At 39.6% G+C, this 16,590-nt stretch overlaps 1 protein-coding gene across 2 annotated transcripts in view; it reads right to left on the minus strand.

The window, feature by feature from the left end:
• Nucleotides 1-579: 579 nt before the first annotated feature.
• smurf1 (SMAD specific E3 ubiquitin protein ligase 1) overlaps nucleotides 580-16,590 on the minus strand; it is a 118,192-nt gene continuing 102,181 nt past the window's right edge. Inside the window, exons 15-18 of one of the 2 annotated variants that reach the window (XM_086000322.1) lie at nucleotides 16,124-16,244; nucleotides 14,624-14,825; nucleotides 9,782-9,857; nucleotides 580-9,146 (exon numbers count right to left, since the gene is read on the minus strand). In XM_086000322.1, coding sequence (XP_085856448.1) covers nucleotides 9,047-9,146; nucleotides 9,782-9,857; nucleotides 14,624-14,825; nucleotides 16,124-16,244 — 499 coding nt within the window. In that variant the 3' untranslated portion in view covers nucleotides 580-9,046. Of the gene's footprint in view, nucleotides 9,147-9,781; nucleotides 9,867-14,623; nucleotides 14,826-16,123; nucleotides 16,245-16,590 lie in introns of both variants that reach the window. The other variant, XM_086000321.1, reaches the window with a different exon arrangement.

Raw genomic sequence — 16,590 nt, forward strand, 5'->3', positions numbered from 1 at the left:
AGTGATGTTAGAGATATTGATACCTTTATTTGTCGCTGTGTTACCTCTCAATTCAGAGAACCACTCCGTTTATCTGTCCCATGAAGTTTCTAATGAGCAGTGTTGAGGCAGAGTTTACACACTGCCAATGTCATTGTCATATGACTGGGAGAGAGCCAATACATAAAAGAACCAAGGATTTAAAACTGTGACAGTAGGATGAGGGGGGCATAAAAGGTAAACTTATACAAAGATTGATCAATGTATGAAATGGACTTCTAGGTAGGACACTGCAGGGAGAAACCCTGGAATCATTTAACAGCTGGATACTATGATGGGAAAACAATAGTTTTTTTTCCTAGATGAAGAAACTAGAATGGCTGAATAGGCTCCATAGGCTCCATGATCCATATCTAAATGATTTGCAATGTAAAGTTCATTTCAGACTGAATTATGCATTTTTTTTTTTAAACAATTTTTTTCCAAACAATACTCATTGGAATCTTTTGTATAATTACTGAATTCTGAGACATGTTTTTATTCAGTTACTCAGGTTTTTAAAAGCAGCAAGTATCAAACTGATTAATTCAAAACAGTACAGATGTTTAAAGTTTGAATTTTATTGCATGTAACAAAACGAATGTGGCCTCGTGTCCAACATCCTGCTCAATTACCAGCCATCAAATTCAGTCCATACCTCATTCAATACCATCAATAATTAAAAATACCTCGATTCACAGTTAAAACAAAGATTTTGTACATTGTTCACAACAAAACTGGTGCTAAAAAAGGTAAGACTTTAGCAGCAACACTGAAAAAGGTAAAACAGCAATAATTTTCCTCAGATTAGTTACTAGTTAATAAATATGTCAAAACAATTTAATTTGCAAAAGAATGCTTATTTCAGAAAAAAAATAAAAAAAGACAGATCTCTTATGTAGAAGTCTGGATGTGTTCCAAGACTGGAGCAAAGCAACTTTGAATCATTTGACCATCAGAGCATTATTACCTTCAGGAGTGCTATTTCCACACCTAAAAAAAAATCTGATTTCAAAAAAGCCCACAAAAGTCAGAGTAGAACCTCTAACTCTTGCAGGTAAAGTTCTACAGGTGTTTATTAGATGATAAAGGTATAAGTATATTGTAGCACAAGACAGAGGAGCCAAACCACTGCAAGCAATATGGGAAATGGCACAAATACTTTCAACATTACAATGAAGGAATGAGAAGTGAAATAAGGCTGACTGATATTGCATCTTCCAATATCTATGAAGCTACGATTATTGCAGTATCTTTCCTGTCACTATACAAATTTAGGGGACAAATGAGATAGTTCTGGGGTCATTTTGTAGATGTAGCAAATACGTCGTTTTTCTTAATCCACACACATTATGTCTAATAAAATTCCTCTAGAATTTTAGTCAGAGCTCATGTCCCTAGATTAATACAGTGAGATATTGATTTTGCAATGCTGCTATATTACATTGCACAACCAAAGGATTAAAAATAGCTTCAAGACAATGCTAGCATCAATGGGCTTTCACCACTGATTACTTACATCACATCACTCTAGCTGTCAGTCCCAGTGCCAGACACTTAATCTACCAGCATACTTGTGACCTATTTGATAAGTTCTTGGCTGAGCCAATAGACATCTGGGTAGCTGGAGAACATCACTGAGGGTAGAGAACTGAATTAACAAGTTTAAAAATGATCCCCTAATGTATATAAATGAAGATAATTGTAAAAATCCTAATTTCTCAATTTAGTAACCTATTTCTTGAAATCTGAATTCAGTTTTTCCCTCACTTCCTCTTTTTACTCCAAAAATACCATCATTTCACAAAAATAACCACTATCCAAATATAGACCAAACCATTACTACTCTGTAAGGAGGAAAAAAGCAAGTCACGTATTTCAAATATAGTGCTACAACCATTTACACATTCAGGTCTTACTCCATTCTTGCATGTTTACCGTAAATCATATAATTTACACTAAGATGTACAGCAAAAGTTTTACAACAGACCAATTGGGGAAAGGGCCCAGGTGCAACCAATGGTAGCACTGATAAGAACTCTTTGGGGAAGGGGGTATTGACCCAAACAAATTAAAAGGGCCTCCATTCCTATTCATTTTGATTTTTCTTCGTGTGTAGGGATGCAATCAAGCGGAGTCACCCCATTACTTTTTTTTTAGCAGCGTGTGGCCATTACTTTGTAAATGCTGTGGCATTTCTAGAGACATAAAAGTGTGCTGGGAACATATTTTAATAAAAATGGAAGAGGTCCATTCTACAGAGCAAAATTCAACAATTCAAAGAAACCTACTGAGAGAATTCCCATTAGTGTTCAGAAATAATTTGTTCATGTTCAGTCAGGGAAGAGGAGTAGTGAGGAGGTAAAGGCCATTTGTCACAGTCCAGACTGCATTGCATCTTAAAACATTTCTACAACACTTTAATAATTTTAGTGGCAGACACTCCAGGTCTGAGGCAGATAGGTTCTGGTTCGGTTTTAGTTCCAGTATTCTACTTCCATCAATAATATTGACACTTTAATCAGACTATCACTGGAACCAAAGTGTGTATATATATGCAAGAGGTGCCCAATGGCTACTTTCAAAAAGACTGCAATACCCATGGAGGCTGGAACTGTCACAGATGACAGCATTGGAACTCCAACCACTGCAGTATGGTTAAGTTTGTATCTATGATTAAGATCCCAAGCGTGACTGTCTCACTGAAGGAAACATTAAGTCTGGTGCTTCATACAGACTGGAGAAGGGGGAGGAGAAGTGAAGGCTATTCACCTCAGGCCACACTTGTCCACAGCCTAGTGACTGGTTTCTTCCAACTAATCCTCTCAATCCCAGGAAAGCACACATTGCAGGTAGAAGCAATATTACAAAAATAAACAAATCAATTACTCAGTCTCTAAAATATTATCTTTGCGTTGTATATTATTTATAACGTTTCAGCTGGAAATAGATTATGCAAATTATACAGAAAAAAACTAAAGAGTTCAATTTTTTGCCCTGCACCCACCCCCACAACAACCCCGGAGATTGATTTTGCTGTTTAAAACCCATAAATCATTGTAAAGTATTATAAAAAGGGGATACAGCATTAATTTTAGGTTTACAATGTCTGAGGAGAAAATACGCCCCAGCATACGTTGCCAAACAAGCCTTTTAACGTTTGCTTTTGCATAATTGCTGGAAACAAATGCCCAATAACCTCCTCATGCTATATTACTGATTTTTCATATCAGTAGTGGTAACAGCACTACCGCAGTCACAACACAGTGAAGATCTTTTGCAAAGCAAGTATAACTAAAGTGAATATTTGAGTTTAACCAGAAAGGCATTTCTATTAGAACAGAGGAGTATCTGGTAGCAACGGCCTCTTATCAGGTCATTTGTCTCCTCTCCGGGTTCCCTTTACTAGTAGTCAAATTCATTTTGATTCATGCAATGCTTTCTTTTGTGCAAATTTTGGGTTTTGGCAAAAAGACTTAATGTCTTGGAAGCATTTTTCATTACAGTCAGTACTTGATTTGCATCACCTATGTGTATAAATTCTGGTTTTCAGGTTGTTATTGTCCCTCAAATGATGAAGCCCAACATTTGGGTTGCCCTAAAACAAAAAATCTATCAAAATAGAAAGACTCCACACCATTGTTCCCCATAAATGAGTAAGTGGATCAGGTCACACAACATACCCTCTCCCTATATATTAAAAAAAATATTCCTGCTTATTGATTCCGTTAATTCTCAACCACCACATAAGATTGTGTGTACATTTATTCCATTATGTTTGTGGGACCTTGCCGTGCGCAAATTGGCTGCTGCATTTCCTACAACAGTGACTACACTTCAAAAGTACTTCATTGGCTGTAAAACGCTTTGGTGATGCCTGAGGTTGTGAAAGGCGCTACATAAATGCAACTTCGTCTTTCTTTAATTGAGCATTGTTGCATTATGCACAATTATACCCCAAGTTTTCCCATTACAAATATTTTGTCGTATTTTTGATCTAAAAAAAGGTGGTGTTTGTTTGCCGCCAAGTTGCATGAATCGTACATGAATTCAGGAGAAAATTTAAATGTAAAAATCTACAATTTGCAATTATGTTCTCCAATTGCCCTCCCCTCCCCCAACAAAATAACAGGTGCACAAAGATGATGTAGAATTAACTTGTGAAAAGTGTATTCTTTCTATAACCCAGAAAACACTAAGTTCTAGTCTGCATAGAATCCATACACTCTAAAGCTTTCCTTTTTTCCCCCCAGAAGTGGAATCATACTGTACATTCTATATAAAATCCATATATTACAAAAAAAGGCTTGTGCTTCCCTGTGGTTATGCAGCAGTTAGCTAGAAGTCAATGATTAAAAAAATGTCTTTCCTTCCCGCACTCCACCCCGACCAATGTTTCTCTTGCAGCCAATTTCTTTTGATTTAGTTGAAAAAGTCCAAAAAAACATTTTCTCCTTCATTGCCAACATAAGTACAAAATAGAAACCTGCATTTAGCTGACTGTTAATTTGAGGTACTGCAGTTATATTTTATATTTACTTACTTAGGAGCTCTGGATAACTATGTTAGTGTTTAACTTTAAAGTGCTATACTGTCAAATGTTCAAGTCTTCCATCATCACTGTGGCTTCTGTAAATGGCTTGCATGAATAGCAATGATTAGTTGAACCAAGAATCACAATCCTTGGATTCATCTTTATGCTGCGGAACTACAATTTGAATTTATAACATAAAAGCTGTTTCAATATTTGTATCACGGGATAGCAAATATTCCAGAATAACAATCCTTGAATACTGTCATTCTTGAAAATGTTAGCGTTCCTTCGTCCAAAGCTTACAACAGAGAAGTTGCTGTGGCTGTCTTAACCCATTTTATATGTTGTCCTTGGCTTGGTTCTTTTTGGGGTGGGAAGAGGCAGGAAATTTAAGTCATACTATGGGATGTGACTGTATTCGTATATACAGTGGCAGGATACCAAATCTTCCCTAGTTAAAAGGGTTTTATGCAGTTTGTGTAAGGAAGACCTCTCCTCACCCATCCCCCCCCCCACCCACCATGCAGAAAAAGTCCAGAGCAAAAGAATTGCAAATTTGCTGTGGCCTTAAGTTTGAAACTGCAGCGCTAATTAGTAGATTTATAATATGAAATGTCCCAATTCTGCAGAGTACATGCAATTCCACTTCTGTACAACGTGACATTATAGTTACTGAAGGAATTTCACGATGAAAGCCCAGCTCCTTGATCATCTTGGACCACAGTTTAGTGTCTGAAGAGGTATTGCATCTCTTATTAATACTATAGACTTGACATATGCTTTCAAGGTTGGAGGTAAATGTAACAGGATATTCTTTGCAACACAACTTTTGAAACAGACCATGCCAATTTCACAACATCCAAAATTAGCCAAACCAACTTTTCTCAAGAGATCAAATATTGGCCCTGATTTTAACTCCGGGTGGATTCCCTGCTCAGGCCGGAGTTAAAATTACAGTCAGGTCTCAATGTCATCGGGCTGCAACATGCATATATAAAGGAGGACCTTGTTGGCTCCGGGCGCGTGTCCTCGCTGCCTGCTCAGGAGAGCAGGTTAAAATTGCAGATGTTGGGATCATGGCGGCTGTCGGACAGGTAAGAGCCAGGATGATTTTAACTGCCCACCCGCCAGGTTTCTGCTGAGCGAGTAGGGTTAAAATCGCACCCATTGAGCTTGAATTTAAAAATTTGGTAATATACTTAAATACAGTATCAATTTAAATGCATCTCTAAATAACTTTATTCATACAGGAAACTCCTTTTTTATCCGGCACCGACGGGACTGGTGTGGTGCCGGTTTATCAAAAAGTCCGAATTACAGAGAGGTATAGTAAAAGGTACGAGAGCTCCGTACACAGCAACAAATCCAGACTTCCCTGTTGCTTAGCAACAGGTGCAGGAACTCGGCCACAGACCAAGCATCCCTGTTGCTTATCAACAAGTGCACGAACCCCAGTTACACAGCCACAGATCCAGGAACGGCCACTAATATGAAGTAAAACTTACCTGAACCTACTCCTGAATTTTGCCGGTTAACAGAGATTTCCGGTTATTTAGGTGCCGGTAAATCGAGAGTTTCCTGTACCAACATGTTAGCTCTGATTTGGGACTGCTGCGTTTCATTTTAATCAAATAATCACACCTATTTCTCTTGTTTTTGAAGCTTCATACAAATAGAAAACCAAGTAGAAATGTGTGATTCAACATGTCCAATCTGAAAAATCCATATCTTGAGCTGCACTGAAAACTAAGATACATTCATTAGTTAACCTGGACATCTAAGTGGTCGAATCTACATCAAGCAGTTACCTGTTAACTAAGTTAAAAGGTTACAGTAAGACAATTAATTTGTTTAAAAAAGACAGTAACCATTCGCATGCGACTGTTTTCTAGTACTGCTTATCCAAGTAAAATGTCTGATATGGGTTGTTCTGGACCTCTTTCTGTTGACCTACTAGAATTAACACAACAGAAAGAAAAGATGTCTAATGTAGGTTTTTCAAAAGCATAAATATTAGAATATCACAGTACCTTGACACTCCAGTTACCAAACCAACCTTGAAAGCCCTGTTCACACTGTGGTTGATCACTAGTGTTTGGAAAGCACACTTTAAATTACATCACTCCCTGTATTTGGACCCATAAATTAGGGAAAATCTGACATAAAAGCTGCACAAATACAGTACAGAGCAAAACAGAGAGAGGGTAACTTTTCTAAAGTCTGACAGTACAAGAAAAATTATGGTTGACAAGCATTCAAAACTAGATGTCACTCAAACTTTGTGAAATGGAGGCTTCTGAATGTGTGTGCTGAAGCATTAATGTGAAATTGCAATACTTTTTTCTGCAATCTCTGTGGAACTAAAACCCCCTTGCAGGGTTACTAAATGTAAATGCACTTAAAACCCTGTGCATGCAGTTAGCACAAGACAAGGAAATTGATGTTATGCCTTCTTGATTTTAAGGGATCAAACTTGTATCTTCACTGTGATGTCAACCAGTATAATGATTTTTCCTTTGCGAATTTACACAACATTCATTCAACACATCGCTGTCTCTCTGAATTCGGGGCCATGATTTTGGAGAATGCAGAAATCTTGTTCACCTGAATTATAAAAACAATACTACAAAAATCTGCTTCTTTAAAATACATTTGGAAAACATCTTTAGAGCAAGTACCTAAGGTTTTCAGTAGAGATCAATAGACATATAGAAAAGGTACTAATGTGTAGACTTGGTTTTGCTCAAGTCCATATCGGAATAGTGTTGGGCTTAAAACAGACATGGCATTGGTCACATTTCCATAAGTTACCAAACATATAAAAACCAATTCGCTTCTACACCATGATTCTCAAACTGGTTTGGTTTAGGGCCACGCAATTTTAGTCAGATATATTGTACACAATTTAAGAAAATCCAATAAAAGGAAAGGGATACTGTCTCTTTAAAAAGGGGAAAGTACAAGACTGCTGGAATTTATAAAAACAATGGTCACCATCAACTCATGGCTTCCATTTAAAGCTGCAGTTGCTTCTTTAAATTAGCCTACATCACTAATACAATTTCGATAACTTCCTTTTCACTTATTTAGGTTTTCCAAAAAAAATCATAACATTAATTAAAATTAACTTGAAAATAATTTCTTTCAAAGTACAAATTTAACATCCAGAAACAAAAGACAAAACTTGCAGCATTTGTAAAAGGTGCAGCAAATTGTTAAAACATAGATACAAGTGTCTAGATATGAAGATTTCATAACTTAAGGTTATCCATTGATCTGCCTAATCTACTGGTACAGTTTCAACTGGTTAACTAATTTAATAACAAGTCAACCAATTTTGCACTTGGCACATTTCTTGAGTTTTGCTTATTGGAGCGTTTCATGAAAGACTGCCATTGTAGGTTCCCACCTTAGTATAGAACAAAACAGCGAGAAAAAAAAAATCACAAACAGATTTAAAGACAAACCACATTTACAAAAAAAAGGACTTGGAAAATCACCTTAGCTACAAACAGTGCCGGTTACTTTTTTCCCCCCATTAACTCTTTCAACGCTGGACTCCTCTGGAGAGGACATTTCTGGAACAATCCTTTGAGTACTGAAAGACACTTTCAGGTTTCAATACATGCAGCTCCTTTCTTTTTTTAAATAAATTCTGTAAAACTGATATTCTATTTTATGTGCATTATGAAATGGAATTCCAGGAATATATAGACCCACAGGATTTCTTAGCTCAAACTATTCTTAGAACAAACATTTTAATGTGACTACAATTTTAATTTCAGAGCCAAAATGTGTCTGCAGTACTCAAAGGTTCATCTCATTAGAACAAAATGTTTAGTTTTTTTTGTAAATACATTTGTAAATATTCTTAAAAAGTTACTCAGCATACTGTGGAGGAATATAATTCTTTTAACAAAATATAGGTTAAAAATAATCTGATTTGGTTAAAACACACTGCAAGTATAGTTACTGCCTGCGCTGAAAGAGTTGATAAAAAAGGAATACTGTAGCTATAAACAGAGCTTTTTCTAGTTTAGCATCCTGTATCTCTAAATGCCAGTTTCAGCTTTTGGAAGAATGAAAAGTCTCCATTGGACCACTTTTTTCAGTGGGGCAGGGCGAAAGGGGAAAGGAATACAGGGAAGGAAGTGAAATGTGCAAGGATCTGTCATCTTTCACTGTGCAAAGTTTTTGAAATAAAGTTTCAAGCACACAACTTAAAAATGTATAATACAACTGAAACAGGTCCATTTTTCTGTCTTACAGATACAGTATCTTCTTCACTTGTGAGCTTCCTAGTTTGCTCTTTTAGACTCCTACTGACTTTCCGTTTTTGAGTTGATCAGCATCATTATGTCACTTGTAGGTTATAGTAACCATGTGAGTGAATTGTTAGTTCTCCTGGTCATACAGTGCGCTGCTCAACAAGAAGCTCTCAGAACTTCTTTTCTGTAGTGTTCCTAACAGCTTCAAAGCAAGTATTCATGTACTTCACTCCACTGCAAAGCCACAAGTCTCCTCAACTGCCGTCAACAATTTCTCGTAAAGCTTCTCGTAGGACTCATAAGGAGGAATGTCTATACGGTTAAAGCTGAAGAGAGAGGGAACAATAAGTCAGCAAACACAGAGACATTATTGGTCACAGGTGATTAAATTTATCTGTGATCCATGTAGTAAACTAGCTAGACCATCTAGACAATGAAAAATAATCTCAATGTGGCAGAGTTTGCTCTGGAAAGGGGGGCCCTATTACTCGCTTGTCACGCGCAGCACAGTTATTAAAGGCATAATTATCCACTGGATCAGAAAACAAATCCACTGAATACATCATTCCACTGAATTATCATTTAATAGTCACTTGCTTGAAACAATGTTACAGAATAAATTAGGATCCCATGATTGAATAATCCTGCTACAGCTTAAGGACAGCAAGCCAAACCAATTACCTGCAGGTTAACAATTATCAACGTTATTGTACACTTGGCTTATGTAAAAAGAGCTCCACTAAATACAACTTATAACAAAGGATCTTTCAAAGGCTACGAATATGCATTTCCAGTACCTTACATTAATGTCATTTTTGAATATGTTGGAAAAGCAGGCAAGATATTTTATATAATAAATAATCAACTGTGGTTGAAGGATATGTGTAAGCTATTGACATGAGGGTTACAGATATATGACTATGTTTTGAATGCTTATCACTTTTGTAACAGAGAAACTCACCAAGTATGTGCTTTGGGAAGGTTCTCTGTGTTGGCATCAATCAGATGGATGGTAAAAAGTCTTGGGCCTGCAGCACCTGTAGAACCTTACAAATACAAAATCTAGTTAAACCATACAGCAAGTAGCAAAACAGTTTTAACTTTGTAAAAGATTGGCAATGGCGTACACTTTTCCCTAAAATGTGCAAGCTGATAGAGGTTCAGCCAAATAAAAAATTGGTGTTCTGCACCTAGGGACAGGATCAAGCACTCTCAGGTAAAGCCTATATAGAACATGAAAGTAGTTCATGACAAACATAATGCTCATTTTACTTCATCATATATGCTATAAAAATTCAACACCAACATCAGTGAAAGGATCACGGTCACAGGTACTGGTGGAGAAAGCAAATACGCAGTACCTGATTTTCTGGCCAATAAATAGCTCAATATCAATAATACAAGATGCCCAGTACTGTAATACAGCTCTGCAGTCCGGTCACATCCAGCCGTAAATGGTGGTAGACAACGAAACAACAAACGGGAATAGGAGGCTCCATGAACAGCCCCACCCTCGAATTATGGCGTAGACCAGCACGTGTGTGAAAAAGGCTGAAGCGTTTGCAACCATCTGCAGCCAGAAGTGCCGAGTGGATGATCCATCTCGGCCTCCTCCCGAGGTCCCCACCATAACAGATGCCAGTCTTCGGTCAATTAGATTCACTCCACGTGACATCAAGAAACAGCTGAGTGCACTGGTTACAGCAAAGGCTATTGGCCCGACAACATCTCGACTGTAGTACTGAAGACTCGTGCTCCAGAACTAGCTGCGCCTCTAGTCAAGCTGTTCCAGTTCAGCTACAACACTGGCATCTACCCGACAACGTGGAAAATAGCCCAGGTACGTCCTGTCCACAAAATGCAAGACAAATCCAATCCAGCCAATTACTGCCCCTTCAGCCTACTCTCAATCATCAGCAGTGCTATCAAGAGGCACTTACTCACCAATAACCTGCTCACCGATGCTCAGTTTGGGTTCCACCAGGACCCCTCAGCTCCAGACCTCATTACAGCCTTGTTCCAAACATGGACAAAAGAGTTGAATTCCAGAGGTGAGGTGAGTGTGACTGCTCTCAACATCAAAGCAGCATTTGACCGAGTGTGGCATCAAGGAGCCCTAGTAAAATTGAAGTCAATGGGAATCAGAGGGAAAAGTCTCCACTGGCTGGAGTCATACCTAGCACAAAGGAAGATGGTTCTGGTTGTTGGAGGCCAATCATCTCTGCCCCAGGACAATGCTGCAGGAGTTCCTCAGGGAAGTGTCCTGGCCCAACCATCCTCAGCTGCTTCATCAATGACTTTCCCTCCATCATAAGGTCAGAAGTGGGGATGTTCACTATGATTGCAGTGTTCAGCTCCATTCGCAACTCCTCAGATAATGAAGCAATCTATGCCCACATGCAGCAAGACCTGTACAACATTCAGGCTTGGGCTGATAAGTGGCAAGTAACATTTGCGCCACAAAAGTGCCAGGCAATGGCCATCTCCAACAACAGGAGATTCTAACCACCTCCATGCAATTGCATTACCATCGCTGAATCCTCCATCAACATCCTGGGAATTGGTATTGACCAGAAACTTAACTGGACCAGCCACATAAATACTGTGGCAACAAGAGCAGGTCAGAGGCTAGGTGTTCTACGGCGAGTGCCTCACCCCGACTCCACAAAGCACTACCACCATCTACAAGGCACAAGTCAAGAGTGTGATGGAATACTCTCCACTTGCCTGGATGACTGCAGCTCCAACAACACTCAAGAAGCTCAACATCATCTAGGACAAAGCAGCCTGCTTGATCGGCATGTCATCTACCATCTTAAAACATTCACTCCCTCCACCACCGGCGCACTGTGGCTGCAGTGTGTACCATCTACAAGATGCACTGCAGCAACTCGCCAAGGCTTCTTCAGCAGCATCTCCCAAACCCGCAAACTCTACCACCTAGTAGGACAAGGGCAACAGGCACATGGGAACACCATCATCTGCAAGTCCCTCTCGAAATCACACACCATCCTGACTTAGAAATATATTGCAGTTTCTTCATTGTCGCTGGGTCAAAATCCTGGAGCTCCCTACCTAACAGCACTGTGGGAATACCTTCACCACACAATTGTAGAGAAGGCAAGAGAAGGCAAGAAAAGGCAAGAGAAGGCAAGAGAAGGCAAGAAAAGGCAAGAAAAGGCAAGAAAAGGCAAGAAAAGGCAAGAAAAGGCAAGAAAAGGCAAGAAAAGGCAAGAAAAGGCAAGAAAAGGCAAGAAAAGGCAAGAAAAGGCAAGAAAAGGCAAGAAAAGAAGAAAAGGCAAGACTTGTATTTATATAGCGTCTTTCACGACCACCGGGCGTCTCATATGCTTTACAGCCAATGAAGTACTTTTGAAGTGTAGTCACTGTTGTAATATGGGAAATGCGGCAGCCAATTTGCACACAAACAGCAATGTGATAATGACCAGATAATCTGTTTTAGTGATGTTGGTTGAGGGATAAATATTGGGCCAGGACATCGGGGACAACGCCCCTGCTCTTCTCTTTGAAATAGTGCCGTGGGACCTTTTACATCCACCCGAGAGCGCAGACGGAGCCTCGGTTTAACGTCTCACCCGAAAGATGGCACCTCCGACAGTGGGCACTCCCTCAGCACTGCACTGGAGTGTCAGCCTAGATTTATGTGCTCAAGTCTCTGGAGTGGGACTTAAACCCACGACCTTCTGACTCAGAGGCAAGTGTGCTACTCACTGAGCTCATTTTGGCTCATTCATCCAAGGAGGCAAATTTACACAACACTACAGTGGCAGTAACACCAAAAGTGACATATTCGCTAATTTTGTGAAATAGTTCATCTTCAATGTTCCTGTAAAAAAAAAAAAGGGGGAGAATTCATACTTAAGTGAAACCCTATTTTCCATTTTTATCTACGAAATAAAATGAAAAGTATTCGGGACACAAACTTTTACAGAATTATACAACTGAGCAATTATTAAAAGAAACACACATAAAGCCAGACAACCAGTATTAATTCATTATGATTCATAGCTTTAACTTACACACACACACAAATACAATGTATATATCTTGCACACACTTTCTGGTTATCTACACATAAAAACTAAAAAAATAAAGTTATACTATCTAAATTCTGTAAAGTTGTCCTGGTTAGAGTCCATCCAGTTCCACTGATCTTTTGGCATTCAAAATCACATTATTGATTAATAAAGTGAGTTTCTATGCACTTCAAATTGGAATGATGAAATTTATTTATTAAGAAACTCCTAATTATTTATTTATTTATTTTTTAAACAAAAGCCCTATCCACTACTTCGTTCCTTTCTTTGAGGATTCTAGGTGCATCCTATCTGGCCCAACTACATTACAGACAATTTATTCTGTGTTGTTTATTTCCCATAGCAATTACTTTCCTGGTCCCTATGCTATCTGACACTGTCAATGGTTCCCTCTCCTCAGACATCATTCCTGTCCCCTTTAAAACTGCCAGAATTACCCCACCTCAGAAAACCCACCCTCAACCCCTCTGTCTAATTACTGACCATCTCCAATCTCCTTATCGTCTCTAGGGTTCCGTTGCCTCCCAGCTCCATCCCCATCTCTCCCGTGACTCCCTGTTCAACTCCCTTCAGTCGAGATTCCACCTTTTACAGCACCAAAACAACCCTAACCAAAGTCACAAATGAAACCTCTGTGACTTTTACCGTGTTTTATCCCTCCTCGACCTTCCAAGGTTTTCAGTGCCATCAACTATACCATCTTCCTCTTAATGCTTCTCCTCCATTGGAATACCTTCATGTGACTGCATTCATATCTATCTGAATGTAGTCAGTGCATCTCCAACAATAGCTTTTCTTCCCAGCCCCACACCACCACCAGAATGCCCAAAAGGTCTATCCTGGTCTCCCCACCCTTCCTCATCTACATGCTGCTCCTAAGCAACATCATCTGCATAAAAGGGGTCAGCTTTCACGTGTGCACTGATGAGACCCAGCTCTATCTCTCCGACCCTTCAACAGCCACTGTACTATCAGACTACTTGTCCAACATCGAGCCTTGGATGAGACTTAACTTCCTACAACTGAATAGTGGCAGCCATTGTCTTCAGCCCCATCAAACTCTCCACTGATTACATCCACCTGCCCAGCCACTCACTCAAGCTGACCAGGTTACTCACAACCTCGGCATCCTGTTCAACCCTAGGGGGCAGTTTAGTTACATACCACAGGGTCTTATGTTCAGCAATGAGATAAATGCAATTTAATCTCTTTTTGGAGGTGTTGACTTGGAATAAACGTTGGCCAAGACATTGGGAAAACTCCCCTGCTTTTCTTTGAATATTTTACATTCACCTTGGTATAACATTTTATCGAAAAAACGGCACCCCCAACAATACTCCCTCAGTAATGCATGAAGTTTCAGCCTAGATGATATGCTTAAATCCCAGAGTGGGGTGTAAACCCACAACCATCTGACACACAGGCAAGAGTGTCACCAATGGGCCAAACTGACATATTTACAAATCTATATTTATTAAAACCAAATATAAATTTTGTAATGTACAGAAACTTATCAATTTCTAGTTCTGCTCTTTATCTAGTCAGCAACGCCAGTCTGTTGATTACATACAAGTATAGTTGTCTGCCCCAATGTATTGCATGCGAATTTCACGAGATCACCATCATTTACAGTTTACAACTTTATTTATAGTGAAATCCGCAATACAGTCCTACACTTGCATAGCATAATAAAACCAGCATAGCTTAACATATTTGCAGCAAATTATGGTCTATATGATAGCCACCTTGTAGTGCCTTGAATCCCTGCAGAGGTACCCGGGAAGATCCGGTCACAAACTGAAGAAGCCGTGCTCTCCTTTCCTCATCGAACATCTCCACTGTTTGCCAGAACCACTTCACAATATTGCTGTCGGATGTGCAGTGCTTTAGACGTGTGTTAGCTTTCCAGTCCTTTATGTCAATCTTCCCCAACCCACCAATAATCAGCTGCAGGAAAAAAAATTCAGATGCACACATTCTACAAACACATATTCGAATATCCACAGCCCGTTTCAAGGACTGACTATCATTTGTTGCACTTAAGTGTACAATGTACAAAATTACACATACAAATGGTGAACGAATCTCAGCTGACAAAACTTAAAACTGGAGGGCGTCTTTGGCGCAGTGGTAGCATTCCCGCCTCTGGGCCAGAAGGTGCAGGGTTCGAGCCCCACTCCAGACAGTCCCGGCGAGTGGGTTGATATCCAGTGGGATACTCGCATCCGGTGGGTGTCACCGTATGGGTTGTGGGGGCATATAAAACCCTCCTACGGCCAGTCAGGCTGTAAATCAGACTACGAATCCTTCCACTACTTAACACTGTTCCATAAACAGAACAGCAAGAAGACGCGAAAAGACCACTTAAACTTAACTCATTTATCAGCTGTAAGCTGCTAGGTGACTATTGCCTATTATGTTATTCAGCCATAAAATTTTAAAACCAAAGGTCAGTGTCTTGCAATGTTCTAAGCTGCGCAGCAGCGCAGCAATGGGACAGGTCCCGCGCAGGCCGCTCACCGGCTTCTTTATTGTAAACACAGCGCATGCGCAGAAATTTAAAGGGACCGCACGCTAAAAGAAACAGGCCGGGCAGAACAAAGCACAGCTTACAGGGAACATTGGTGTCTTGCACATCTCACCAATGGATGAATCCAAGCAATTCTGAAGTACATAATGGCATAGTGTCACTGATTATATTTAGCTGAAATTAACATTGAAAAGCAGAGTCAAGAAACTGTAAAGGAGAAGTAATGGCCGATTCTGTAAGATCAAACCTCTGCCAGGCAGTTTCACAGTATTCCAGTATGCAAATGATGATTGACTAACCAGATCAATTTACCAGGTATTGTGGGGCGAGCTGGATAAGCGGTGGGAAGCTTACTGGTGTGCTGCTAAGTTGCGTGGTTTTAGCCAGTTAAACATCAGCAGCACCCATAAACACACCTGGTGGCTCCTAGGCCTTGGGTCTTGCCAACCTGCGCCCAAGTACTCCAATCTTAGATAAATGCGGTGTGCTCTAAGGGAGGCAATATGTGCACCTCATCTCAGGCAAATAGAAACTCTACACATTTAGATTTCTCAATAGTTTGGCTTAGTTTCGAGACTCTTAATCATGACAATTCCACACGTCAGGCACCAGGCCGACCAAAAAGGAAAGAGAAAGGGGAGGTAGGAATGATGAAACGTTTCTGTCTTCAACTATCTAAAATATTAGTTTCACTAAGTGTGAACAAGTTGGTTACCTCAATTTCCTTCTGATCAAAAGGTTTAAGCAGATGTTGTGGAATAAGCTCATTAAATCCCTTCTGCAGAGCCAGAAACTGCGCCTCGATTCCTCTCATAAACCGCCAGTTCACGTAAAGCCTGAACACAAGGTAAGATGGATTAATGGGGTCAAGTCAGAAATATAATAAATGCAAAAACAAATATTGAAATTTAAACCTGTAAAAATTCCAGACTAAGTTAAAAAGACCTGTATGAAAACAACAACAACATTGTATTTATATAGCACCTTTAACGTAGTAAAAGGTCCCTAGGTACAGGAAACTTTTTTTTATCCGGCACGGACGGGACCGACGTGGTGCCGGTTCATCAAAAATTCCGGATAACCGAAAGCTATAGTAAAAGATACGGAGCAACAAACCCTGTTGCAGCTTCAGAACAATGGCCACAAGTTGCAAGTGTCTCTGTAGCTTAGCAACAGCTGCAG

The sequence above is a fragment of the Somniosus microcephalus genome, chromosome 11 (assembly GCF_052327205.1).
Source record: "Somniosus microcephalus isolate GS21.2 chromosome 11, FLI_Smic_1.0, whole genome shotgun sequence".
In the NCBI taxonomy this organism is placed as follows: Eukaryota; Metazoa; Chordata; class Chondrichthyes; order Squaliformes; family Somniosidae; genus Somniosus; species Somniosus microcephalus.